At 38.8% G+C, this 27,662-nt stretch overlaps 1 protein-coding gene and 2 pseudogenes across 4 annotated transcripts; 1 reads left to right on the plus strand and 2 right to left on the minus strand.

The window, feature by feature from the left end:
- Positions 1–14,483: 14,483 nt before the first annotated feature.
- LOC112287123 (ubiquitin-conjugating enzyme E2 36) lies at positions 14,484–17,625 on the plus strand. 2 transcript variants are annotated; one of them, XM_024529843.3, is made up of 8 exons: positions 14,484–14,625; positions 15,094–15,121; positions 15,321–15,495; positions 15,755–15,813; positions 16,123–16,164; positions 16,334–16,407; positions 16,692–16,789; positions 17,154–17,625. In XM_024529843.3, the coding sequence occupies exons 3-8, from the start codon at positions 15,384–15,386 to the stop codon at positions 17,189–17,191; spliced, it is 423 nt and encodes a 140-aa protein (XP_024385611.1). In that variant the 5' UTR covers positions 14,484–14,625; positions 15,094–15,121; positions 15,321–15,383; the 3' UTR covers positions 17,192–17,625. The 2 variants fall into 2 exon arrangements, with proteins under 2 accessions (XP_024385611.1, XP_024385610.1); XM_024529842.3 differs by having other exon boundaries at positions 14,490–14,625; positions 15,409–15,495.
- On the minus strand, positions 17,552–21,255 carry LOC112286311 (acid beta-fructofuranosidase-like; annotated as a pseudogene). The gene is made up of 7 exons (XR_016504864.1): positions 20,678–21,255; positions 20,508–20,518; positions 20,170–20,389; positions 19,611–19,994; positions 19,215–19,462; positions 19,023–19,113; positions 17,552–18,504 (listed from the first exon to the last, which is right to left on the minus strand). The product of XR_016504864.1 is annotated as an acid beta-fructofuranosidase-like (transcript).
- Positions 21,256–22,294: 1,039 nt separating this feature from the next.
- On the minus strand, positions 22,295–25,746 carry LOC112286537 (acid beta-fructofuranosidase-like; annotated as a pseudogene). The gene is made up of 5 exons (XR_016504865.1): positions 24,464–25,746; positions 24,076–24,297; positions 23,518–23,944; positions 22,995–23,401; positions 22,295–22,876 (listed from the first exon to the last, which is right to left on the minus strand). The product of XR_016504865.1 is annotated as an acid beta-fructofuranosidase-like (transcript).
- Between the last annotated feature and the right edge of the window lie 1,916 nt (positions 25,747–27,662).

The following is a 27,662-nucleotide window of genomic DNA, read 5'->3' on the forward strand; positions in this document are numbered from 1 at the left end:
AAAAAAAAAATATACAAATGCATAAGAGAGAAAAAAAGAATAAAAGATAGTATGGAAGAATATAAAAAAGCAAGAGAGAAAAAAAGAGAGAGAGACAGGGGAAGAAAGAATAAAAGAAAGTAAAAAAAAAAATAAAGAGGAAGTAAGACAAAGAGAAAGTGTAATAGGGCATGGATAAGATATAATATCTCCTAGATCAAATAGCTACTCTATAAGGCTTTAGAATAAAAAAGCTAACATCTGCTAGGCTAAAATTGAACAAGTCCGATATATATTATAAGAATTTTAGGTAAGAAGATGTATGCCAATGGTTCTTTAGCATGCAATAATACCTCAAATTATTTAAGGCAAATACCATTAAAAAATTATATAAGCAATTAGCTATTTGAGAGGTGAGGAGCCATGCGGTGGTAATATTGAACTCAAAGCTATGGAGCTTAAAGTATATATGTATTTTTGACATATCATACATGTATATATATTCATTTTTATAGATAGATGATCTTCTTGATAAACTGTATAAGTATAATCATCTTTAACAAATTTGACCTTTAAAGTAGCTATTGGAAGATACCTATTGCAAAAGAGGATATAGAAAAGATGGCATTTTGTATATGCTATAGACATTTTAAATGGCTTATTTTATCTTTTGGCCTCATTAATGCTCTAGCATCTTTTATGGATCACATGAATAGATTGATTTGGAAACTTTTAAAAAAGTACATGTTTTCATTGATGATATTTAGTCTATATTAAAAGTCTTGAAGAGCATGAATGATATCTATAAGAAGTACTGCATTGAATATAAGATAGTTGCTTCTATTCCAAGCAAACAAAGTGTGAACTTTGAAAGTTGGATGTCGCATTTTCAGAGTATGAAGTGTCCTCCAAAGGTGTGTATATGGAGTAGGATAAAATAAAAATGATAGAAGATTGACCAACTTTTAGAGATGCTTTTGAAGTTTGTTCATTCTTAGGCCTTGTTTGATATTATCACTATTTCATTCAATAATTTATATACATTGCTTCCTCATTAATAAACCTATTAGAGAAGGATGTGATATTTGAATGGAAATTGAAGCAAAAAAAGGTCTTCAATAAATTGAATGAGGTACTCATTACTGCTTGAATATTTGACATTGATGCTTTTGAATTCAATATTGGCATGGTCTTCTAATAAAATTTTAGTAGGGACTTTGAATTTAGGACCTATGAATCATACAAGATTAGGAGGATAAAGCACAATTACTCTATATATTATTGAAAGCAACTAATAATTATACATGCTACAAAGGTGTGGTGACATTATATATTGAAAAAGCCAATGATTATTTGGATTGACCATCGATCTTTGCTATATTAAAAAATATGAAATCATGACATTATTATTAAAAAGAATATTTATAGTTCTTTGATATTTAGCTTGAATTTAAGAAAAATAAAAAATACATCATATTTGATATCTTATTATATTACAATTGCTAGCTTTATAGATCAATTCTTGAAGCAACTTCAATTGATTATAGTATACTCTCATATAAATGACTTAGCATTTTTATAAGTTTTTTTAACAATATTTATTATCACCATAGGTTTAGATTGATTATTAATAATAATAGTATTTAAATAAGTACTGATCATTCACCATTCTTTTTTAACATCAATTAGCATTTGATTATATTAATAATTTTTTATCATTCTATTAATATCAACAATCTAAAAATAGAAGACTTTATACTATAGTTTACAACGACCTTATAGGAGATACAATATTGCTTCTTTATAGCACAAAATTATCAAAAAGAGTATGTAAATAACTATCAATAATATAAGACTTTTTGAGAAGGTGATTAGATACTAGTCTTCAATGCCAACTTTTTACTTGTTACATCAATCTAAGTCCATAAGTTGATACCTTAGTGGCTTGAATCTTCTGTATTTCTATAGTGATTTTTGATGTTGCATATTGCCTTGAGATTTTGTCACATATTTGGATCCATTCGATCTTCCATATTTTGTAACTCAAGAAATTTTATATTAAATTAATAAGAGTATAAATTAGAAAGCATTTTGGAATAACACTATCTATGCCGTGGAAATGGATGTTCACAACTTCATTATAAAGTCTTTTAGAAAAGCTATTCCATCAACAATACAACATAAAAATCTATATAAAACCTCACCTATTATCAAGAAATAATTTAGAATTACCATTAGGAATGAAATAAAGACTTTTTTTTATTCATAGAGAAGGATTTATTGTAATAGGACATAGATAAGATATTTGTATTACTGACACATAGAAATAGGTAATTGGAGCCATTTTTAAGAAGTTTCTAGAATTGAGGCTAGATTAGTGATTAGTATTCTAAAAAGACTTAAGGTGGTTAATTAGGTGAGATCCATCTTTAAAATCTTCTAAAAAAAAGTTATCTAACTAAAATCTGCTTCTAAAATCTCTTAAAAAAAGTAGTTAATGTTGTTCTCATTGTGTTCAAGCTTCGATATACTAAAGCAATTGAACTAATAGAGGTGGATTCGAATACGGGGAAAGACTGGTTATATGAATTGGGTCTGTTAGTGTCACAATTGACTGTACTCTGGCTATGTGAAATCAATTATCAAACTATAAAACACCAAGGCTTATTACTTCCATCTTGATTCAATACATAATCCATTCTATGACTATCAATTCAATAATACTTCTCTTTATCATAATTCTTCATAAGCAAATAATAAAAGCAAAGAAAATAAAGAAGTAGTACCTAACTTACCTCAGCTTACGACTCTAACAATGTGGCTCTCGGCTTACGACTCTCATAGTTTGGCTCTCAGCTTATGACTCTCACAGTCTGGCCCTCGGCTTACAACTCTCTCAGTTTGGCTCTGATCTCTCTTTCCTCAACCTATTTATCCTATCAAAAAGATGATCTGTCAGCCAGCGGATTCCAAAGGTTATGACCCTTTGAATTCTTAACCATTTATTCCACTAACAACCTATTGTTACCAACTAAACTCCCTAACCATCAGTCTAATTTTCAAGGTTATCAATAATCAACCAATAACTTACCACAAAGTTTATTTACCTATTCTACAAAGCCCCACTTTTAATAGTGCAGCATCTTTGCAAACATTATTTAGCCTCAATTTATAAAGACGTAATAGCGTTGGCTTCTTCAATCAATGGCATTGCCTTACTACCCTTTGAATTCTTGACCTTCTCCTCTACTACTTCTTCATCGGCCTCCATGTTTGATGGTTCTCCATCTAAATCCGCCGTCAGATCTTCATTCAACAAATCCAATTCCTGTACCTGAGACTCAAGTCGGATAATTTGGTTATCACATTCCTCCAACATCTTCAGCCATTCTTCTATTTTTTTCAAAGGTATCTCCGAAGGTATTATCCTTGAAACTGGCATATGATCTGCACTAAATTAATGGCCTCCTTCACTAATGCGGCTAGTTTAGTCTACAACATTGCAACCTCTATCTGCAACCTTCCTTACTGTTCCTTCCAATCGATCTCCATCCTTACTTTCTCAAACACCATGTTTACCATCTTCTCCTTAACCACAAAAGAAAATATGGTGCTTGTCAAGAGCCTCCCTCCTACTTCTTACTATGGTCCAATCAATTGGATCGACTCCCCCTTTTGTAATAGAAAATCCATCCCGAGTTTATGGATAGTAAAGTTTAAGCCGATTACCATTGATCCGTGTCATAAATTTAGTACCTATAAAATCTTCCAATTGTACTAAACCATTTGGAAATCCGTCAATAACTTGATATGGCCCATGCCATCGAATTTAAAATTTTTCTGAAAATTTTTTAAATCGACTATTATAAAGAAATATCAAATCATTTGGCATAAAAGCCTTTGGTCTAAGCTTATTATCATAATAAGTCTTCCTTCGTTTTTCTGTAGTTTCTATTATCATTAATCCATTAGCTCTAGTTTTATCCAATTTTTCCAATTCTTCTAAACGGTGCCGTAATGAATCCGGATCACCCAATCTATTATCTATAGCAATTCGTAAACTTTGGACTTCCAATTCAATAGGTAATATTACTTCCTGGCCATAAACCAATTAGAAAGGAGTAGCATTGGTAGTAACTTTATATGCAATACGGTATATCCATAAAGTTACGAACAACTTAGTATCCGAATCTGTTTCCGCTCTTGAAACTATTTTTGTTAAGATTTTACATAAAATTCTATTTGTCTTTTCCAATTGTCCATTGACTCTAAAGTGATACGGTGTAGTCTTTCGATGTTTTATCTCGTATTTAGTTGTGAGTGCTTCGATTGTACTATTCATAAAATGAGTTCCTCGATCACTAACCAATTTTCGTGGACAACTGAACCATGTAATAATATTTTCATACAAAAAGGTTGCTACTCTACTTGCACTATTGGTTTTTTGTAGCTACTGCTTCAGCCCATTTTGTTACATAATCCATTGCTACCAATATATACCATTTTTGTCTATTTCTCGAGGCTGGTGAAATTGGTCCCACAAAACCAATTTCCTATTTTTCAAAAGGTACTTAAGCCAGAATTGGTACCAATAGCATTTCTAAAGTTCCAATAGGTCGACCCGTTGTCGTATTACGTGTTGTCTTGTTCGGGAATACATTGGGTATCTGGCTGTGGAAGATATAGTTGTTTTTGTAAATAACAAAGAAACCTTAATAGATTTTATCCATGTATGAAGAATATAATTGAAATATCAATTTCCAAGTATTTAAAAACACTCCTCATAGTCATTTTAACCATACAATATTCCAATTGCTTTATTTCTTTTATAATTAAGTTGTTTTTGTTTTTCTTAACAAGCCCTAATCCTAGCCAGTGAGCTTTGACAAGCTGTAACTTTTGATCCAATTGTCCACTTAGTGTGAAATTTTGCACCCAAATACCAGTATAAGCCTTCTATATGCTCAAAAAATTTCAGCCCAACCCAACTTACAGATTGTAAGAAAACGCCCAAAAACCGCACTGATGACACTCCGTCGCAACCTTGAAATTTGATGTAGAAACTCCACAAGTGATTTCTCTTTTGTCAACCGTTAACTCCAGCTCAAAATTGAATAGCCGCTTGATCTCCAAATCTTCTATTACCAAGCCAAAAATTATATTGATCCAACTAGTAGATCTTCAGATATCACAGAAATCCTATCCAACCCTAGACTGCCAACTTTCGACAACCCTTTGTACTAAAACCCAGATATCTCTTGATTGCACTATTAGATTAATACAAATTTTTGTATACACTTAGCACACCCAACTATCCAAAAAATACCAAATTTTGATCTATAGATGCTACACGACTTGCACAAACCGATTGAGAATGCAAACCATCAATGTTTTATATAAAATCCGAAACACCAAAATAAACACTGACTTTGAGCAGCGATTGCTCTCCCTTCACAAATCCTAATGAAACCAAACTAGTGACCTTGAAAAGAGCTTGAAGCTAGCTCTTCGATCCAAAAACCTGATCTGAAAAAATCCCTCATTTTTTAACCTTCCTCTCCTTTAACCCTAATTCTCTCCTCTTTCAAACCCTAGCCTCTGAATTTCTTCAATCTTCCGTCTTGGATCCGGAATTGGCTCCTTCCATCTTGGATCCAGAATTGGCTCCTTCCGTCTTGGATCTGGAATTGGCTCCTTCCGTCTTGGATCCAGAATTGGCTCTCGCCGTCAGAGCTTTCTCCTTTGTTTTTACCTTTAAGAGATCCTTTTATCGAAAACAACGTTCCCTGAAACGGCACAAAGAACAGGGCAGCCTGAAACAGAATCAAAACCTCGTAATCGGGACCACATTGAGTCGCCCGACCAATTCAGGTCTCATATCGGCTAAGAGTCCAGTAGTAAGACCCGGATGTTCCCGTAATTAGATCAAATTGGTCCTTCACGTCAGATTGGCTGAGGCCCGTAGTAAGACCTAGATTTTCCCGTAATTAGACTGCATTGGGTTGCCTGACCAATTCAGGTCTCATATTGGATAAGAGGACCCGGATTGGATTCTTGAAATTGGATCCAATTGGCTCTTCGAACTAGGCTCACCCGTCGTGTGAATTGGTCCTTTCCCTTCCTGCTGACTTCCGTTATTGGAATCGAACGGAGCATTTCAGTATGCCCCGGCTGACTGTAATGGGGTGACTGAACCTAGCCTCTCAGAATTTGCACTGGAATTGGTCGTTGCTCCCAATATTCGAGGTAAGTGAACATTAATAAAAGTCCTCTTTCTTTATATTTTCACAGTATACTTGTTTTACAACACGACACCGTTCTCTGACATGGGTCTTAATGACGGACGAATTAGTGGGCATCTGCAAACATTGTTGGCCACCAATAACCAGCCTGTAAAGCTTTACGAGCCGTGCTGTCTCTCGCAAAATATCTACCACAATTGTCTAAGTGGCAACCTTCCAATATAGTACTCACTTCAGTCTCATAAATACAACATTGCAAGACTCCATCCTTGCCTTGTTTATATAAAGCTTCACTAATCATCGTATAAGGGGCATATTTTAATATTAAGTGTCTTTTAAGCTTTTCATTGAAATTGGATGGAAAGGTTTAAAATATCAAGTATTGAATTATTTTATTATACTCCGGAGTAATTACATCTACCGCAAACAGTTTTGTATCGAGTAGTGCATCGTTAATGGATTCATTATCCAATATATTGGATAACCGAGATAAATGGTCCGCATTGGAATGTGATTTTTCTGCTCTTATTTGAATAGTAAAGTCAAATTACTGCAAGAGTAGAATCCATCGTGCAATACGACCACTCAATTGAGGCTTATTAATCATATATTTTAAAGCATCATGGTCGACATGAAAAACAAATTTATAACCAAGAAGATAATGTCAAAACTTTTGTATGGAATAAATCATCTCCAATGCTTCTCTTTTGGTTGTTGTATAATTTCTTTCAGTTGCTACTAATTGACAACTTGCATAATAAATACGGTGATCAAAACCCCGGCCATCTTTCTGGCTTAGTACAAAACCAATCGCAACATTAGATGCATTTACATAAACTTGGAATAGTTTTGTTCAAGAAGGTGCCACCAATATTGGTACTGAAATCAATTTCTGTTTTAATGTTTTGAATGCAATTGTACATTCTTTTATCCAAACTAGATTGGTCCCATCGATTGGTGGTTTTTTCAAGAGATTTGTGAAGAGAAGGCATATAATTTTGAATAGATAGATAAATTATCGATAATAATTGACATGGCCGACAAATGCTCGAACACCCGTAACAGTGTCTGGTTGTTTTAATTCTACTATAATCTTTATTTTATCCGGATCTATAGCAATGCTTGCCATCGAAACTATATGATCCAATAGTTTACTAGAAGACATACCAAATTGGTATTTTTCTAAATTTAAAGAAATTCTATATTTGGCACATTGATTCAAATATTGACTTAGACATTCTAAATATTTGGCTCCCGTACTAAATGTATAAAAATCATCCAGAAATATTTCCATTGAAATTCGTAAATAATCTTGGAACGCTTACATCATTATCCTTTGAAATGTAGCTGGTGCATTATAAAGCCCAAATGGCATAACCTTATAGGCAAAGGTCCTCCAATCCGTAGTAAAGTAGTTTTAAACTGGTCTTCTTTTGCAAACTTAACTTGATTATAACCAAAGAATCCATCAAGAAATGAATAACATTCATGTCCAGCGATGGCATCTAATATACTATCGGGGAATGGTAAAGAAAAATAATCCTTCTAGGTAGCCGCATTTGATTTTTGAAAATCTTCACAGATGCAAACTTTTCCATTCTTTTTCAATACCATAACAATTGGTAAAATCCATTCACTGAAAGGAATTGGATAGATAAATCCAACCTCTAAGAGTTTATCTAGTTCTTCTTTTATCATAAGTGAGTATTTTGGATGAAGTCGATATTATCTTTAGCGTACTGGTGTAGCATTCTCCTCCAATATAATTCAATGCTCCCAACTTCAGTTAAAATTCCTTTCAAATCTACATATGACCATGCAAAAGTGATTTTATGTGTTAAAAAGTAATCCACCTAAATTTCTTTCTTCTTGTGTTTTATATCGTCGTAAATCTCAATGATTTGGGGAGCCTCTCCTATACCTTAATTAATTGATTGACATCGTGGAATTTCAAGAATCACTGGAATAATGTTCTAGTCAATTCCAAAATCTTTCATAAAATCTGACAGATTAGAACTTTCCAATTCCAATTCAATAGTACTAATATGATTAACATCATGTCTATTCATCTAATATGCAATCATATGATCAGAATCATCAATAACATCTAGAAGAATGAAGTACTTGCATGGTCCCCTACATAGGTATTTCATTCTAGTGTACTCGACAACTTATCTTGTCTCAGCATATATTAGGTCGGGTGCACTAATTTCTTCTTCGATAGACTCATCTTCACAATCCAAACTGAATTTTGAACTGACAACTTGAGTTTCTCCGTGATATTAGATAGGGTAGATTAGAAGCATAATTTTATCATTACCTTTCTCAATTGTCAATGTACCATGGCCCTAATCATTTTGAGCTTTAGCTTGATATAACCATGGTCGCTCCAATAAAATTGGGTATGACAATATGGAGCTTTGCAATCGGAAAATAATATAATCAATTTTGTAAGTAATCCTCGCAATTACTATATCAATACTTCATAAAATATCCATAAGTTTAACTCAACTAGAGTCATCCATTCTCAAAACCATTGTAGAAGGCAATAAGTGATCCAAACCCAACTCCTCTATTGTAGCGGCATTCATAAGATTTACACTAGATCCTCTGTCTACTTGCACTCCCAATAATAACATTCCATCAATTAAGACATCAATTGTAGGTCCACTTGAATCAGGATTCAAACTTACTTCTTAGATTTCTTTATTTCGAGATCTGTGATGAATTAATGAAAAATTCAAGATAGTTCAGCACTGAGGTGCTACCGCCAATAGTTGCTTCATAGAGATTGTGGGCTGTATGGTGCCCAAATTTTTTAAAATATTATATGGTTCTGTATTAGTGGTAATTTTCAATGTCCGTTTCTTCTTCCTAGTCCTAGACACTGACGCAAATAAATTGATTTTCTCTATATTAGAAATTAATAAAGCTACTAGAACTAAATTTGATTGAGTTTGTAAAATCGGTTCTTTCAACGAGTAAGATTATTCTCCCAATTGGACTGATATTGGTTCTTTGGAATTCATGCCTCTTAGAAGATCTTTCAATGAAAAGGACATTTTTTGAAACTGTGTAGAAAACAAAACAGCTCGAGACAAAACCGAAGCCTTCATAATCGGTACCTTATTAGGATGCACAACTGATTCAGGTCTTATACTGAGTAAAAGATCCATATTAGGACCTAGATTGAATGTCCTCGTAATTGGGTCCAATTGGCCCTTTACTTCAGGATCAACCAAATGTTGAATTGGTCCTTTCTCCTTTTGTTGACTTCTTGTAAGGACAGCTTGGACTACTTCTACCCGATGAACTAGTGAATCTTGAGGACCTTGATTTATCTCCTCTATTTTTTCTTGGCTTTGGATCTGCTGATCTCGATTATTGAAATTGAACGGAGCATTACATTACTGATAAGTATGTCTCGACTGCTTGCAATTTACATACATTGGTGCATAATCGTCACTAGTTGTGGGATTGGGACATTCACTGACATAATGACCAATTTGTGTGCAACGAAAACAACAAAGTGGTCTTCTTGCACCCCTATTTGGCATATTGGGTGTCTCCACCGATATATACCTACTATGCTTGTTCCATATAGGATTAGAAAATAATCCTAATTGTCTCATTTGTACGGAGGGTACTTGGTTCGATGACATCGATGGGCTATATTCTTGATACCTCTGCTGCTCCTTCCAGTAGTTCTAGGGGTTTGATGTAGATCTTAGATTAAAATTGGAATTTGGAAAATTATTGAATGTTCGATTTTGTTGATTAGATCGATTTCCATTCCATCCATACATATTTCTCGTTTGAACTTGATTGACTTCCCACTTAGTCGATGGGATCATGGTCTGATTACTGAATTGTTGCCTTTGTAAATGCCAACAATTTGGGATAGGATACTTTCCTCCATAAAATGTACATTGAACACCTATTTTTTTGGGTAATGGACATTCCGTATCAAAATGACCTTGTCCCTTACAATTATTACACTATAGATTAGGTCTCGTATTAGAAGTCTTATGTCATTTTTCTTTATCTTTAACTAAATTCACGGCCAATTCTTCCATCTTCTTTGTTAGATTTAATAACAAGGCTTCATTTGGATCTTTAATAATTGCATTTGTGAACAACTTTGGTTGTTGAAAGGTTGGCGGTGTAATATAAGGTGTCATTGTTATTGGCGCTATTGCTTGGAGTAGTGTAGCATTAATTGATTTTTGCAACATAACATACTTTACATTGGAGGCAACCATTTGCGGATAATTACCCATCCACATATTTCCTGGTTGTATTTGTTGGCTTCCTGAACTTGGAATCATCATGGCCCCTACTATTAATAATTGGTCATAATGACATTCTTCCTACACCTTTGCTCGTGCCAATGATGCCTCTACCATAACTAGTTGAGCCTCTTTTACAAATATTTTTAATTCTGGTGGATGCAAACCATTGATTAATATCGACAATATAAATGCATTTGGCATTTGATTATTTGACCATTTACAAAGTATATCCACAATCCGACCATAATAGGACTCTATGGATTCTTTCGCAAATATCTTGCTATTCATAAAACTTTCTTGAAGTCAATCTTCAAATCCAATTGGTCTAAAATGGATTACGAAGGCATTCCTCAAGGCCTCTTAATTGGAAAATCTATCCACTGGTTGTCGAATATACAATTCAAAAGTTGTATCTTTTAAAGTTGTTGGCAACCATCTCAATCAAATGTCTTCAATTCTATCATTATTAGCCACACAGGCTGTCAAGAATTGAGATATATGGTGATCGAGATTAGAGCCCGACCAACCACTAAAAGTAAGTAATGGTGCCACACTTGTAGTTCGGTCTCATACTGCTCCCATTTGTACTGCAATTGGTACTTTTGGCACTCCCACAGCCATTGGTATTATCATTGGTCTCCTTGCTATTTGAATTTGAATTTTTCTTCCTTTGGTTTTACTTGGATCTACAATTCTTTTTTGTTGTTCCAGTAGGATATTTCTTATGAATAATTACTCTTGTCTTTTTTTTGCTTATCAATTAATTCTTTGATAATCCTCTCCTTCATGATTATCACTTATGATCTTTCATTGTTCTCATTCAATCAATTTCTAATATTTCATATTGTTATGATTTCCCCGGCAGCGATGCCAAAATATTGTTCTTATTGCGTTCAAGCTTCGATATATCAAAGCAATTGAACTAATAGAGGTGGGTTCGAACACGGAGAAAGACTATTTATATGAATTGGGTCTGTTAGTGTCACAATTGACTATACTCTAGCTATCTGAAATCAATTATCAAACTACAAAATACCAAGGCTTACTACTTCCGTCTTGATTCAACACATAATCCATTCTACGACTATCAATTCAACAATATTTCTCTCAATCATAATTCTTCATAAGTAAATAGTAAAAGCAAAGAAAACAAAGAGGTAGCACTAAGCTTACCTCGGCTTACGACTCTCACAGTCTGGCTTCGATCTCTCTTTCCTCAACCTATATATCCTACCAAAAAGGTGGTCCGTCGGCCAGCGGATTCCAAAAGTTATGATCCATTGAATTCTTAATCATTTGTTCCACTAACAACCTATTGTTATTAACTAAAATGCCTTACCATCAGTCTAATTCTCAAGCTTGTCAATAACCAACTAGTAACTTATTATAAAGTTTATTTATCTATTCTACAAATACTAAATAAAATCTAATTAAATCTTAACAATGTTAAACAAGATTTAATCAAATTCAAAAAGAAACCTTAAAGAAATTACAAAAGAAACAATAAAAAATCATAAAGAAGTTGAAAGATAATCTACAATAAACCTTAAAACACTCCTTAAGAGGCTCCAAAAAAATATTGAAATAATCACAATATATCTTAAATAAATCTCAACTAAGTTTTAATTTATTCCTAGTTGAAATCCTAATAGATCTTAATCAAACCCTAAACAAACCTTGAATTTCGAACCAAATCCTAACCAAATCCTAAATCCTAAACCAAATCCTAATCAAATCCTAAATTGAATCCTAAAAAAATCCTAAACCAAATCTTAACCAAATCCTAAATCATAAACCAAATCCTAACTAAACTCTAAATCCTAAACCAAACCTTAACTAAATCCTAAATTCTAAAGTAGTTTAGAACCTCAATATCTTTTGATTAAACCATTGATCTTATTTAAAATTTTACACACCTCTCAATCTCTTAGTTACAAACAAGTATAACAAATTTAAGGACAATTACACTTACCAAATAGAAGAAAAATCCTAAAACTACTTAGATGTTAGCTGGCCTCCTTTTCCAACCTTGATGCTGATCTTCTAATACTAATATCTCTTGTTTGCACCATTAAGTTGATTTCTAATTTCTCTTATATATAGAAAAAGAAGTCTATTAACTACATACATAATTTTTACTTCAATCCAACTAGTAGATTGTAAGAAATTTTAGAAACCCTCATTAGACCTAAAATTCTACTTTTCAAGACCCTGATCCATTTAAATCTCAATAATCTTTAATTCAATCATTAGATCAAGTAAAAAATTTCATTACGTATTAAACACAATTATAACCATTGATTTGCAAAATTTTACTTATAGATCTACTACAAAACTCTTGAAATTATCCAAAATATCAATTCTCTTTTATTTCACAAAAACATGAGTCATCCAAAACAATCTTAATTTTATAATGTTCTTATTAAGTCATTAAAAATCCAAATCATACAAAATCAATGCTTATAAAAATTTTATCAAGTTTTTTATCAAATTTCACTCTCCAATGTCCAAAAGAACCCTAGAGTTGCCATAGATGTGCAATTTTGTGCCTTGGAATCTTATTTTGACCTAGGTTGACAACTGATCTTCTTGGGGGTATCAATTTTTGGCTTCTTGAAGTAAATTTTACTAAAATCTACTCTTAATTCCCTCCTATACATGTTTATATCATTTAATTTTCTAATTTACTTTGTTTTGCCTTATTTATGGTCCTACTAAGTAAATAGAAGTCTATTTTGTAAAATAAAATATTAGTAATTTTTAGTTTTACTATCTTTTTGACATCACTCCTATTTTTTCCTACATTCTTGTATTCTTTCATTTTTTCTATCTTTTTATTGCTTTCTTCTATTCTTTTCTACTTTTTTTTGTTTTTTCTCTCTCTCATGCATGCTTGTATTCTCTCTCTCTCTCTCTCTCTCTCTCTCTCTCTTTCTCTTTGTTTTTTCTTATTCTATTGTACTTTCTTTTGTTTATTCTCTATCTTTTATGTATTTTTTGCTCTTTCTTCTTTTTTCATGCATTCTTATGCACTTTTTTTCTCTCTTTTTCTATATTTCTTTTTCCTATTCTATCCTACTTCTTTTTGTTCTCTTTCTCTCTCTTATACATTCTTGTGCTTTCTCTTCCTCTCTCTCTCTCTCTCTTTTTGTCTTCTTTACTTAATTCTTTTGTACTTATTTTGATTTTTTTCTCTCACTCATATATTCTTATGCTCTCTTATTTTCTTTGTTTCTCTTCTTCTCTCTTTGTCTTGCTTTCTCCTATTCTTTTGTACTTTCATGCATTCTTGTGTTCTCTCTCTCTCTCACTCTCTCGGTGTGTTGCTTTCTCCTATTCTTTCCTACATTCTTTTGTTCTTTCTTTCTCACTTATGCATTATTGTGTCTTGTCTCTCTCTTTGTCTCCCTTTCTCCAATGCTTTCCTACTCTCTTTTGCTCTCTAGTTCCAGCTCTCTCCCTTTGACTCTCCTCCTGCTCTCTCTCTTTCTCCAGCGCTCTTCTGCTCTCTCACACGGCTGGTTGATTGGTTCCCTCCCTGCCCACCCCTTGGGCATCCTGCCCTGGTCCCATCCTGCCCTGGTCTTCTTCTTGGTGTCGCTGTCCCCGTGTCCCTCGCTCTCTCCACCTTTCTCTCTTTCTCTGTCTCTCTTTCTCTTTTTTTCTCTGTCTGTCTGTCTGTATCGAACTTTCTCTTCTGGCTCTCTCCCTTTGCTTTCTCTCTCGCTCTCTCTCCTGCTCTTCCTCGAATTCGTAGTTTAGTAGGACCCTTCTTCTTCTTCTTCTTCTTCTTCCTCTTCTTCCTCCTCCTTGCCCCTCCCCTCCATGCCCTAATTGTAATCCCGCCCCCATCCCCAAGCTCCCTCCTCCCCTCCCCTCCCTCAATTCCATTCCATTCCGCCCTCGCCCTTCCACGTTGCTGCTGCTTCTGCTGAAATTCCTCCTCGCTCGCTATCCCCTCCCCCTCCCTCCTCGATTCCACCCCGTCCCTCGTCTTCCTCCCGCAGGACATTCCGATTTACAGGGGGTTGCGTGGGCCAGGCACTCCATTTGTCGCACTCAACATGTCTGCCGCTACCGCCAACACCAACTTGCCCAGGCGGATCATCAAGGTAAGTGCAGATGACTGCCGCTTTTGCTTTGCTTTCCCTGTCGTGTCGTGCCCGTCTTTGGGTGCGCCTGAAATTTTTGTGCGTTCGGAATTGGATCGTGGATCTGGGTTTCTCTTGTACTTTGTGCACCAACCTCGTGGTAGTTGCGAGAACTGTTGATATCGAGTGTTCTCCTTTTTTGGGAGAATTCGAAGTGGCTGTCGATCTCTTATGTGGTGGAGCTAAGAGCGAGAAGTTGATCTTCCCGTAGAATCGGATGGAGGTTATATTTGGTTTCTGGGGGAGTTTGTGAGCTGGGTGCTTTCGAGGAAGGTTAAGGGTGAATTACAATGCAGTGTGGAAGCGGGGCATCGTGGGTTTTATTGTGTTACGTGTAGTTGTGATGGTGCGGAGGATTTAGATTTGTGGAAAATTTGCTTGATGTCGGGATTGACGTGAGGGAGGTGCGGTTGGGTTGATTTTGTGCAGGAAACCCAACGATTACTTAGTGAGCCAGGTATGTACGTACTTTCCTTTGGGTGGAGGTGGTGGTGGTGGTTGTGGGGTGTAAAATGTTATAATACGTTCTGTGGCGATGTTGCCGTCACTTAAAGCCCAGTTGCAAAGTTCAGTGGTCAGAGTTTAATGATTTTACGGGGAGCTTGCATGCTTTTAATTGTTCAGAAATACCTTTGAGCACGAAATGTGTTTTTCAGAAGTGGGGATTGAAAAATTAGGCCAATATTTTACGTCGGTATTTCCGGCGGATTTTAACCGTTATGATGGTGCATCATGACACACTAGCTCCGGGAATCAGTGCGTCACCGTCGGAAGAGAATTTGCGGTATTTCAATGTGATGATTCTGGGCCCATCACAATCTCCATATGAAGGTACTAGCGTGCATTAGGATTACCTTGCTTGCCTACTTTACAGTGGTGATTTGTATCTGTTGTTTAGAGACCTAATTTTAATTGGTGAGAAACGAGGAATGCTATGATGGTTCACGAAATGATGATTTGCAGCTCTTTTAGGATATTGGTGTGATGCTCTCACACACCCAATTGACTTCTTTATGGTCGTTACGATAGTTTATAAATTGAGCGTCTTCTGTTATGTGAGTTAATGCTGTGAATTGGCTTATACATTCAGGTGGAGTGTTTAAGCTTGAATTGTTTTTGCCAGAGGAGTATCCAATGGCTGCACCCAAGGTCAGACATCACAACAATTGGTTCTCAATGTCGGATCGGAGTAATTTTCTTATGTTTTGAGACTTTATCATAATTACGTTTCCGTAGCACTATAGCTTTGGTGTGCAAAAAATGGCGAGAATTGCATCATTTTTCAGAATCTGGAAGGTCATGTGTCATGATGTGTGTTGAGGGCGGTTTGACATACTGTCAGTCGCTTGCATTTTGAGTGCTCACTTCGAGGTTAAGCGTTTTCATCAGGTCTTGTCTTCTTTGGATGTCATGCTGTCTGTTCTGATTTCATACATTTATCGTGGGAAATGTTGTCAGGTTCGGTTCTTGACGAAGATATATCACCCAAACATTGATAAGGTAAGACTTTCGATTTATTTTACTGTTTTGTTGGCTCTTGTGTGGACTGAGTATCATTCAATGCCTAACATTTGGATTTTAGAAATACATGTTCACCAATCATTGTCATTATTTATCTGAATGGAAATCTGAGATTTTCTTATAATTTGTTTAACACTTCATTTTTCAGTTGGGACGGATCTGCTTGGATATCCTCAAAGATAAATGGAGTCCAGCTCTTCAGATCCGCACGGTTCTTCTCAGGTTAGTGTTTAGTTCATGCCAGCTTTACATAGTTTTGAGTTCTCTTTCTTAGTAAGTACTTATGCTTTTCAATTCTGTCAAGTGAAGTGACGTCACATATTATGTATTTGTTTTCAAATTCACCAAGGTGATTGTCACAGATTGATCTTTTGTATTGGTAGAGTTGACAGTGCTCGAGGATTGTGACGAACACGGGTTAATAGAACTGTAGATAGGTTCGAGTTCATTTTTTACCTGTATACAGCACTGTAATGACATTGTATTCTTCTGGTGGGGGTTGCCAGCATTCAGGCTTTGCTAAGTGCACCTAACCCAGATGATCCTCTGGCTGAAAATATCGCTAAACACTGGAAGACAAACGAACAGGAGGCTGTGGAGACTGGTGAGTTTTTTTCCAAGCCCATTTACATAGGTCTTAATATTGATTATGTCGTGTGTGCAGAACTGGTTATTTTAATTCATTTTATCGCATGTTTCTTGGATTGGTATAAGTGGAGAGGAAGTTGCCAAGCAGACACTAGATAATCTACTATGACGCAAATTTTTGTTATTGATATTATATCCACGGTTATTGAACGAATGGATGTAGCCAATCATTTTTTGGACGTTGATATTGTCTCTGCAACATGTGTACTCTTTTCATTGCAGCGTTTTGTTTAGGTTGTGTTTCTCCATGTTTTCTCCATCTTACTTCATATTTGCGATTTGAGCTCACTTCCTTGCTCATACTAATGTTATTGGAACAGCGAGGGAGTGGACTCGTTTGTATGCAAGCGGCGCCTGAAGATTGTTTCGTACTCCGGCCCAACTAATAAAAAGTTGAGATGCTTTATAGGAGCGTGTTTAGGAAAGAATTTGGTGCGACTTTGGGGGGGATAGGTGCCCTGGTCACCTGTAGCAAGTAAGGTTGTGGATTAGTCTTCTAACTTCTGAAAGTTATTGCTCATTCATTCAAGTAGGGAGAGTGCACCCAAGTTCTTGTGATATTCCAGTGCATTATAGGATCACCTGTCTAACCTCTTTTTGCACACTTATCTCTTAGAATGTTGTAGTGTCCAGGCTTAGACCTATTTTGTTCTATGCCATATCAGGCAGCCTTGATTTCAACTTTCTTTTCACTAGTTGAGCAGATTCTGGAACCGTGTTCATTCTTTATACTATCCCCGACGAAGGCACTACTTATTTTGTAGCGCACACGTTCAGGGCAATTATGAAGGACTGAAGAGAAGATACTAGGGTGCTGCGCATGAAAATTTCTCCATGTTTTATCTTTAGTTTGAGTGTTTGTGTGCACAGTAGTTTTTTTCTCACCAGAGGCACTTTTGAAAAGAAAAGGGACTCATACTGCAATGGTGCATGAAGGGTACATTTGTAGGGTAGAATGGACTGTTGCGCATCTAATATTAGCTGATTTGATTGAACATCAACGCTAGTTTTCATTTTTCATCCACTTTGTTTCGTGTACTCTGGGTTTCCACTAGTAGCCTTTATTGATTGTAGGGGTGTTTCAGCTGACTTGTTTTAGAGCGAATTGCAATATAGAACATTCAAATGGCGGATGTTACATCACTTTTGCACTGGAAAGTGAATGTTTTTGAGATAAATTGTTTTACATTTCGTTGGTTGTGAAAATTAAAACATTTTTTTTATTGAATTGAGTTATAATTCTCTTCGTTGACAGGGTAACAGTCAGTCAATTAAATTGATAATTGACTATCGTGTTTTGTTTAAATCAACACAGAAGTTTTATTGCACTTAGCAACGGAAATAGTCTCCTTATCCATCATTGAAGAATGTCCAATAGCTGTCAGTATCAGTTGGTGTATGCACTAAAGTAAACTGTTTAAACACAAACGACGAATAGATTAATGAATCTGGTTGTTAACGAATTGCAGCGCTGCACCTATGGCACTGGAGTGTGCCGTAGGCGGCCGGATGCATTTGCCATACATCAATACTTCTAACATTGATGGACGTGGTGGCATTGTTTAAAAAATATAGGTGTGATGTCTTGTTCATGGCTATGATAGGATAAACTCTCGATGTAATTACCATTCGACCACCTTGGACAAAGCTCTCGACAATGGATTTATCAACCTGCAAGAGACAAAAATCCATCAACGCGTTTATGATAATTCTTTACTGCAAGCTCTAATTGGGTCCATCTTATTGTGCGGGAGAGGAGCTATTTTGGCCCTCCCCTGCACAATGAATTTTCCTTATGTTTGGATTTTATGAACGTTTTGAACATTATTCAAAAAATCATAGACCCATAAATATAAATATAGGGAATTGTTAAAGTGGCCCAAGTATTTAGGATCCAACCACTTTTTCATTGGTTTTTGACCAATGCGGATCTGGCAGTGGAGAATTTCTTGTTGATGTTAGGACAGGTGAATAAATTTAGAAAACATTTGGATCAATTTAACAATTCCCTGCATATATGTATGTATATGTATATATATATATATATATATATATATATGTAATTGTTTTTGATCTTTCCAATAATCTTTAAAATAAACTTACGCGGCAAGTTGAAGGCAGTAACAAGTGAATAGTAAAGAGCATTGAATGATGTGATGAACAGGAGTTTAGGGCATCAAAAAGCTTACCAGTACTCGGAGGGAGAGGGAGTCCTCGGAAGGGAGTATCTCCACAAAACTCCCGTAAACAGTAGTGGCGACATCACTCAACAAGGATGACCTGCAAATAACCAGAGAGATGTATTGAGGCATTGCCCAGAATTCTGCTAGTCTGTAACTGGGCAAAAATGAAAACGGTGCAGGAATTGGGAAAGGTTGTACCTTGATTGATCACTGCAAAATGAGGTTGCCCTTTTTCCTTGGTCCCTCGAATAAGAGATATAAAAGAAAATTGCAGTTTGTTCTCGAAGGTTTTCATCAGCCAACACGAGCAACCCGAATGGTCCAAAGAGACCACGATGTGCAGCACCTCCTTGATTGCAATTGACGAGGTCTCTGTCAAGATTAAACGTACCGCTATTTATCGTGTGAGTGACGTCGGGATATTCGAAAACCACCTCTATATCCAACTGTTTAAGGCACACACCAAAGTATGTTATCAGCATTCATGAATACACTCGTCTACGTCGATTCCATCGAGAGTCTGCTCACGAGGAGATTACGAAAACCAAGAAATTCCTCAAGAAATAATATATAGAAAATTGCTTTGCCATTTACCTGTCTACCTGTAGCACCTCGGATTCCTAAAACCTCCCCAGGTGCTAGTTTCACAGTTCCCTGCTGCACTTTACTACCACGTAATGTCTTCACCTCTTCAATCGGATCTTGAATTAGACCTTTCAAAGTATTTCTATCAAGCCAGACTGCTCGAGGGATCGCCTGCACTGAGGACCAGCCCTTGTTGACGTCCGCAGCTTGGCTATCCGACTCATTCACTCAATCCCACACAATTCTCCGCTGCATCACAGAATCAAGAAGTTTTATGCATCAAAAACCTAAGGATGGGATTCTCGTGATCCTTCACCCACTTGCGGAGAAGCGGGTCTGAGGGGTCTGCGGGGTTGGCAATGCACTGTGTCTGCTCGGAAGCATACGACGAACCTGCATATCCCAGCACATTCACATGCTACAGCTTTGTTAAAAGCAGAAGATCGGAGGCATTATCATGAACAACATTACTGAAGGAAATTGATACTGAAGAGAAAGGAAAAGAAGAGGAGGGGCGAACTACTGGTCACAATTTGAATGAGTTGGGGTTTGGATGATAGGTGCTGACCTGTGTATAAAATGATAGGGACTCCGTCTTCACGCATGGTGACGGATCCCGACCACACTCCTTGAATGTCATACCACTTATCTAGGATCAGGGCAATGTCCAAGTGCTGCCAGTGGATCATGTCTCTGGAGACAGCGTGGCCCCAAACAATATTCCCCCATACGGCACCGTGGGGGTTGTACTGGTAAAAGAAATGGTAAAATCCATTGTAGAAGCATGGGTCCTGCATCGCCACCAATTGTCAGTTAGTCATCTAGCCGAATAGTTCTAGAAATTCACAACTTCAATCGGAGTCAGAGAAAATGTTGTGAATGGCTAGATTGAGCGAGATGCTACATACCATTAGGATCTGCTACCAGCAAAGAAAATCAATTCCAGTCGATTGGAATAAATGCACAAGCATAATAAGTACATTTGTTAGGAAGTCTTACACAAACCAGAAGACCATAAGAACTAGTGATCGGTGCACTAATCACCTTCGACAGCAAGCAAGTAGTTGAGGACACACCATTCATCCAATCCTTCTCGGGCCGGAAATGGTATGATGGGCGCTGTAAGTATCTTTCGGCGTCGATACGCAGAGTGTTGTTTTCGTAGTCATCTCGTAACTCAACATCAGTGTAGTAGTTAACCTCACGTGAAAACATAAGCGCGGGATAAAACAGCACCTCAACACAACAGAGTCGCTAGCAAACTCTTGAGTGTATATATACATATGTTCTCTTGTTAGGCGTTCCAGATGGTACCGATGGGGAGCCTGGCACTTCCGCATTGCCATGGAGATTAGCCCCGTAGCCGCTAAAGAGCCATTTCTCCAACAGAGGGTTCGGCGGGCATGGTGTCGGAGCTCAGACTTTACACCTCATTGAATACTCAGTGTCGCAAGACATACCTGGAATGTCCACACATAGAACATTCGTGCTCATCGTCATTGCCCTCCAAAACAAGAGCGAAGCGACACAAAGTTTTGCTCAAGGCAACACAACACTCCTTACTAAAGAGTGCTCAGGAATCTAGTAGCACACCGGCCGCCACATGCAGCAAAGCAGACTCATCGATTCCTGCAACCGCAAACGACCTCGTACACCAAGAACCCATCCGCTCATGTTGCATCCAATTCATCGAGGACTATATAACATTAAAAAACTGAGTGCTACGACCACCTCTTTGCATGTTTCGAGCCAAGAATCAGAAAGCGGCCTCTGCTAATTTTGGAGGTAGTGCAAGGGCCGCACCACAAGGACAACCAAAGTGTAATGTGTGTACATTAATTCCTAAATATGGCTGAAACCGCTGCCGAGGATTGGTATGAATCTGCTCATAAAGCTGACCACCAATTGGTAAGATCAACTCTTCATTAGGTGTCTCAGCATCTTTGAAAGAATTGGATCATGTGCTCGACTATTGCACCACTTTGGCTTCAAAGTCGACCGCCCCCACGTCTTAATAACGGTCGGCACAGTGTTCACTGGAAAACGAATTCGCTGAAGGGGCACCCAGCTCGCACTCATCCGTCTGTCATCCATGCGTGTCTACACACATAGATGTCGGGTAGCTGCCTCAGATTTTGTGTCGGCTATCCAATTGTTCGAAGTCTCTAAAATATTTGCAGGAGTGCAGGGATAAGGGTTTGGGGTTTTAAAAAACAAAACACAAAATCACTTATGAACAATTAGACAGGGTTAAAGGTTTAAGGTTTACTAAAACGTTATAGTGTGAGGAACCTTTTGGATTCTCTGTTCATCCAGTACCAGGTACCTTGCTCGATACGGCCACCGGATAATCTCAGGTGAATTTGATATTGACCTAGGAAAGTTACAGAAATTTTTGAAGCTTTTCACCCATACGCAGTGGTGCTATGAATGATGACTTTCGTAAGGATTGGTTATAGTTAACTGACGTTCGCCAGCATTGAGACTTGTATTGCGGTAATAGATTTAATATTCTGCTGGTATGTGGAAAGAGACCTGATATTGGAGCACATCGTCTGATTGAATAGTAGAAAGATTGGAGTAATGAACATGCCTGAACCGAAAGTAGTTGCAGGATTTTAGGAGGTTTACGAGGATCGTACAGGAAGTTTGTAATAAACAAATAAATATTCACAAAAAGGAAACACGAGAAATACCACAACTCTCAGACCTCCACTTGATTTATTACCTTTAAAAATCATAGTGTACATGTTACTAGGCGTTTTCCATGAATAACTTACGACCCAGCTACGCCCTCTTTCGATTTCTGACACTCAGCCGTACCCTCACTACCCCTCCCTCCTGCATCACCCTGTCACGAGGAGGTTTGTTTTCCTGCTGCAACACCCGTGGTGCAATCCAGCCCCTCCCTCGGTGCTGGCGCACACAAGGTTGTGTGATAACCGAGAGCATAGAAATACAGTCGTCGATTCTAATATACAAATACTTGAGAAATAAATCAGATGGCGTTCATTCGCACTGACCGCATCTGCCAGGCATCGAGGTTTCTGACGTTGATGGCAGTGGTGGCGTTGTTGAACATGTAAAGATGGGAACTCATGTCGGTGGCCATGGTGGGATATACTCGTGAGGTGATTGCCATGCGGCCACCTTGCACGAAGCTCTCCACAATGGAGCGGTCGACCAGGACGCGCAGGGAGAGGGAGTCTTCCGAGGGGAGAACCTCCACAAAGCTTCCGTAGACGGTGGTATCGACATCAGACATCAAAGATGACCTGCAAAGGATTGCAAAGAAACAATTACTGCTATTTAATAGGACACGGACAATATAACTATATTACCATTGCCAGGCAGAATTAAAAGCTCAGAGATTAGAAGATCAGGAGCGAGTACTTGGTTTGATCGCTGCAGAATCTGGTTCTCCACTTGCCCTCTTTAGAATATGATATGTAGAAGAAGACTGCAGTGCGTTCGTGGAGGTTCTCGTCGGTCAAAACGAGTAGTCCGAAAGGGCCGAAGGTGCCACGATGCGCAGTTCCTCCTTGACTGCAATCAAAGTGGTCTCCATCGTCAATCTGGGCACCGTCCAGGGTCAGTTTTGTGACGTTAGGATATTCAAACACCACCTCAATGTCCAACTGCCCGCCAATGACACCTTGGACTTCAACAATTGAACCGGGTACCAGCTTCACAGCTCTCTGACTGACTCTAGCACCGCGTAGCTCCTTCACTTCCTCTACGGGCTCTTGAATTAAATTCCTCATCGTTTTGGTGTCGTGTCGAACTGTCCTTGGAATTGCCTGTCACACACGCACACATGACCACACAATCAGCAGAGACATTCAAGAATTTAATGGTGACAACGAATGTCACAGAATGTGACTAGAAAAACTGGAATGAATCAAGACACACATACCTGAACCGAGGACCAGCCTTTGGCGACGTCAGCAGCTTCACTGTCCGACTCATTAGCCCAACCCCATAGAATCCTCCTTTGATGAGCAGGGTCAAAGAAGGACTTAGAGGCGTAGAACTTCCCGTAATCGTAACGCAGACCGATTCCAGTGTCGCGTGACGGGTCGTCAGCATGGAAAGTCTTGCTCTTCACGTTGTAAGACCCGAGGGCATAGTAATCGTGTCTGTCATCGTCCAAGCTGGCTTTCATTACGTACTTCACTGACGGAGCTGCGCTGTAAGAATCCATCCCCAAGTGACCGAGCAAATTCCGTGAGGGTGACGCAGTATGGGATTCTCAGGGTCCTTCACCCATTTGCGGAGAAGCGGGTCAGAGGGGTCTTGAGGATAAGCGATGTTCTGCGTCTGCTCGTTCGAAAGCGACGAACCTGGAATTCAACACATTTAAAACGCATGCCCGTGGTTAGCAAACAATAAAATATGGATTTCTAGACTTTCTTCATGATCCTAGTATTTTGAAGTGAATCAGATAAGGTGACTGCTTCTATTAGATGAGCACCTGTGTATAAGATGATGGGGACGCCATCTTCACGCACCGTGACAGACCCCGACCACACTCCTTGAATGTCATACCACTGGTCTGGAACTAGAGCAATGTCCAAGTAGAGCCAGTGGATTAAATCAGTGGAGACGGCGTGGCCCCAGACGATGCCACCCCACACAGCAGCGTTGGGGTTGTACTGGTAGAAAAAATGGTAGTATCCTCTGTAATACATGGGTCCTACACGACACGAAACGCAACACGTGAGTTCGGATTACTTTATCATTTTGGCTAGAAATAAATCCAAATTCCAAAATGGGATCATCTTTGAATAAATGGATGATTCTGCATTCGTGTACTCTAAACAGAAGAAATGATGTAGGATAGGAGGCGATTGGGAACGTACCATTGGGATCGTTCATCCAGTTCTTCTCTGGTTGGAAGTGGAAGGATGTGCGTCGAAGGTTGCCAGCCACATCTTGGGGTAGGATTGTGCCATTTGCGAATCCGGTTGAGCTTGGGGCATGAGTTACACACCGTAGTTCACCTTGATGCAAGGTGGCTCCTGTTTTCACCTCAGATAGAAATTTGGTTGTCGCTGTGGGATAAGCTAGCACTGCGATGATGCACACTGCAGCGAAGAGTAAAGCATATTTCCTCGACTTGCTCAGGCCAGGTGTGGGCGAAGATGCCGGAACCACATCACTAATCTTGAGAGCGTGTTCACTGCTCTCAAGATCAGTGTTGCTCTCTGAGATGAGCGCACCTAACAGAGGACTGCGTTCCATGGTGATGTAGGGTTACCTCACTACAGCAGCTGTGGAAGGACAGACACATCACACTGGTTTAATGATAACCATTATGAATAGTGCAACATTTTAACAAAACACCAACTCCTTCATTAGCAAGGCATAGAGTTGGGAAATTCACAGCCAGTTCACATGGGGCACCAACCCAAAGCATGCAGTCAATTGCGAAATGAAATGATCTGCTCCGGACCATTCGGTTGGTATCCATGTGAGCATATTATTCAAAACGCGAGTACCGAGGTCTTCTCAGGTATCCTGAGGGCGTTCAGAGAGCCAGTGGATGGTCTGCTTGAATATGGCTTTCTTTAAATGCTGAATAGGTAAGACTCAAAGCTTAATCTCATGGCAAGTTCATTATGAATAAACTTGACTGAATTTCTCAGCGACACCCCTATTACACAAGGATGCGGTACGTCGCCGCTTAATCTGGACTACAATAGATGGATGTGTCGTCAATGTCCCGAAATCTTCAGCTTCTCTCTACAAGCTAAACAACGATGATTACAAATAGTCGGCTTGATCACACTCGCATTCGAATGTTCCGAAGGCACGAACTTGTGAAGAAAAACATCAGCAAGCAATAACACTCTCTCTACGCTTGCGAACAGCATTTCCAAGGAATGGTGTCTTAGAAGAGCTCAAAACACCCCGTCGAAGCAATCAACAACCAAGGATCTCACCGTTCGCAGTTTCAAAGTCCTCTCTCACCAAAGCGATCCTCTAAGACTACTGATGACTGCAAAAACAAAATCCTTTACCTTCACAACCGCTCAACTACAGCTTTAGATCCCCTCAAAAATCTACAAAAACACGAGTAAAAAACAAACCAAGAAGAAGAATACATCTCAGTGTAGGCTCAAGTAGTTGACATATACCTCCACTGCCAAGTGGCCAGAAGCGAATGTGACAGCCCGCAGATCACAAACTGGTATCCGAGCATCCAGGGGATGTACGGAGAGAATGTGAGAGCGAGCAACCACAGCAGCAGGCGAGTTGGGAGAGGGGAATGAAGCACAGGCACGAGGGATTTATAGTGATCGACGCTCGCAGCCCTGGAGTCAGATCAATCAGGAGCGGTACAATAGAGATGTGTATCTGTAGAAGCGTAGGGCGGATCAAACACGTATAGACAGAGTCCGACCACTGCACTGCTCTGTCCAGTCTGCATTCCAGCTTTATTTTTTAAAACCATCTCCCTTCTGTCTTATTGACCATTCGGAATTCATTCATCTATCAAATAAATATATATATATATATATATACATTTTGTTGATAAAGCTAAACACCAATACGCAAAACGAGGGAATGAATTGCTTCACAAATACAGCAACTGGATAACCTCACAGGAGCAGAGTGGGATTTGGAATTTCTAATTTTCATGTTCTTTTGCAGCTGAGCTGGTGTGTGATGTGATGGGAGCAGCCAATGATGATCTGCCCAGCTGGAATGAAATCAACACGTCACTCCAACACAGATATTAAGCCAATCTAGACTCGCTTTCCAACTAATCTTATGCCAGTTTTTTACGTTGACCATCTTACGATTACTAAGGTTGTATTGGAGAATGGTGATCGAACGCATACTTTGGGCTAGTAGGTTCATTTTCATGACTTAGGACAAAATTTGGAATCGTAGTATGAGGCGGGTGAGATTCCGTAGAAAGGAATGATGGATGACATCAAGCCAGTTGAGTTCGTAGTCGTCACGAGGCGGTACCCTTCACAAGTATTCACCATTTAGAAAGGGGAGCTAATAAAGAACAACAAAGTTCTATCCCATTGCAGGACATTACGCCAGAAAAATTAAAATAGCTGCTCACACTGGTCGACGATTGTTTAAAGGAGACAATAGCTTATGCTAGGCGTTCCCAATCGTCCAAATGTGATCCAAGGGGTGAGAAAATAGCACACTTCTCGAGGCGAACGACACAAGGAGCCTCCATATGCGGCATGGAGTCAGGGAAGAGCTTTGGATCGATGGGACCGACAGCCTGGAGCACCACCAATCGATGAGACCGACCTCGCTTGGGGAAAAAACAGAAAGTTGAGTTAGCGCAGGTGTAGGGTCGGGCCCAATGGCGAGATGGATAGCACCTTCGTGGCTGGTGGGTCGATGCCGGTTATCGTTGCATAGCAACGGGAGGACAGCAACGACTGATAAATCTGACGGCGGATCAGTGCGGGCATTTGGTGGCGTCTTCGATAGGTGTCGCTGTATCCCTCGTTGCTGGAGTGGGACTGGAGCAGGGCGCCTCCGCATTGGCTGGGGGAGGCGCTCCCTGCAGCTCCCGTTCTCGCATAGTCTGAGATTTCTCATCATAAGCTCTGCATTCTGTCTTATCACTCAACTTATCACGTTTCAGACTCAAGGGTTGCATTGTGTTTTGGTGGGTAATTGGGCGGGACAGCGGCGTTTTTCTTCCGCTTCTTTTTCTCCTCCTTCTTGTCGAGATTCCTTTCCGGGTCTTGTAAGTTCCGGCGGGGATTATCACATGTTGAGGGAGTGCATCTTCTTTCCACAGTACAGTAGCAGGATCGAAGAACAGGCGTGTGACCACTTATCAACCTCGCTAGGGTGTCGTATAGCCTGTGCTCGTCGGTGGCAGTAGCCTGAGAGCCCCGATTGGATCCACGTTCACACAAAGCTGCAGATCTCTGTGTGTCTTGTGTGTTTGTCGATGGACCCCGCTCGTTCTCCCTCTCCCTCTCTCTCTGTCTCTCCCTCCCTCTCTTGCCTTGTGCACGTAGAGTACTAGCCTGGGCCACATTCTCTAAGCTTGTGGTTCAAAATCCATGA

This window comes from Physcomitrium patens, chromosome 9 (genome assembly GCF_059467195.1).
Source record: "Physcomitrium patens ecotype Gransden chromosome 9, ASM5946719v1, whole genome shotgun sequence".
Taxonomy (NCBI): domain Eukaryota; kingdom Viridiplantae; phylum Streptophyta; class Bryopsida; order Funariales; family Funariaceae; genus Physcomitrium; species Physcomitrium patens.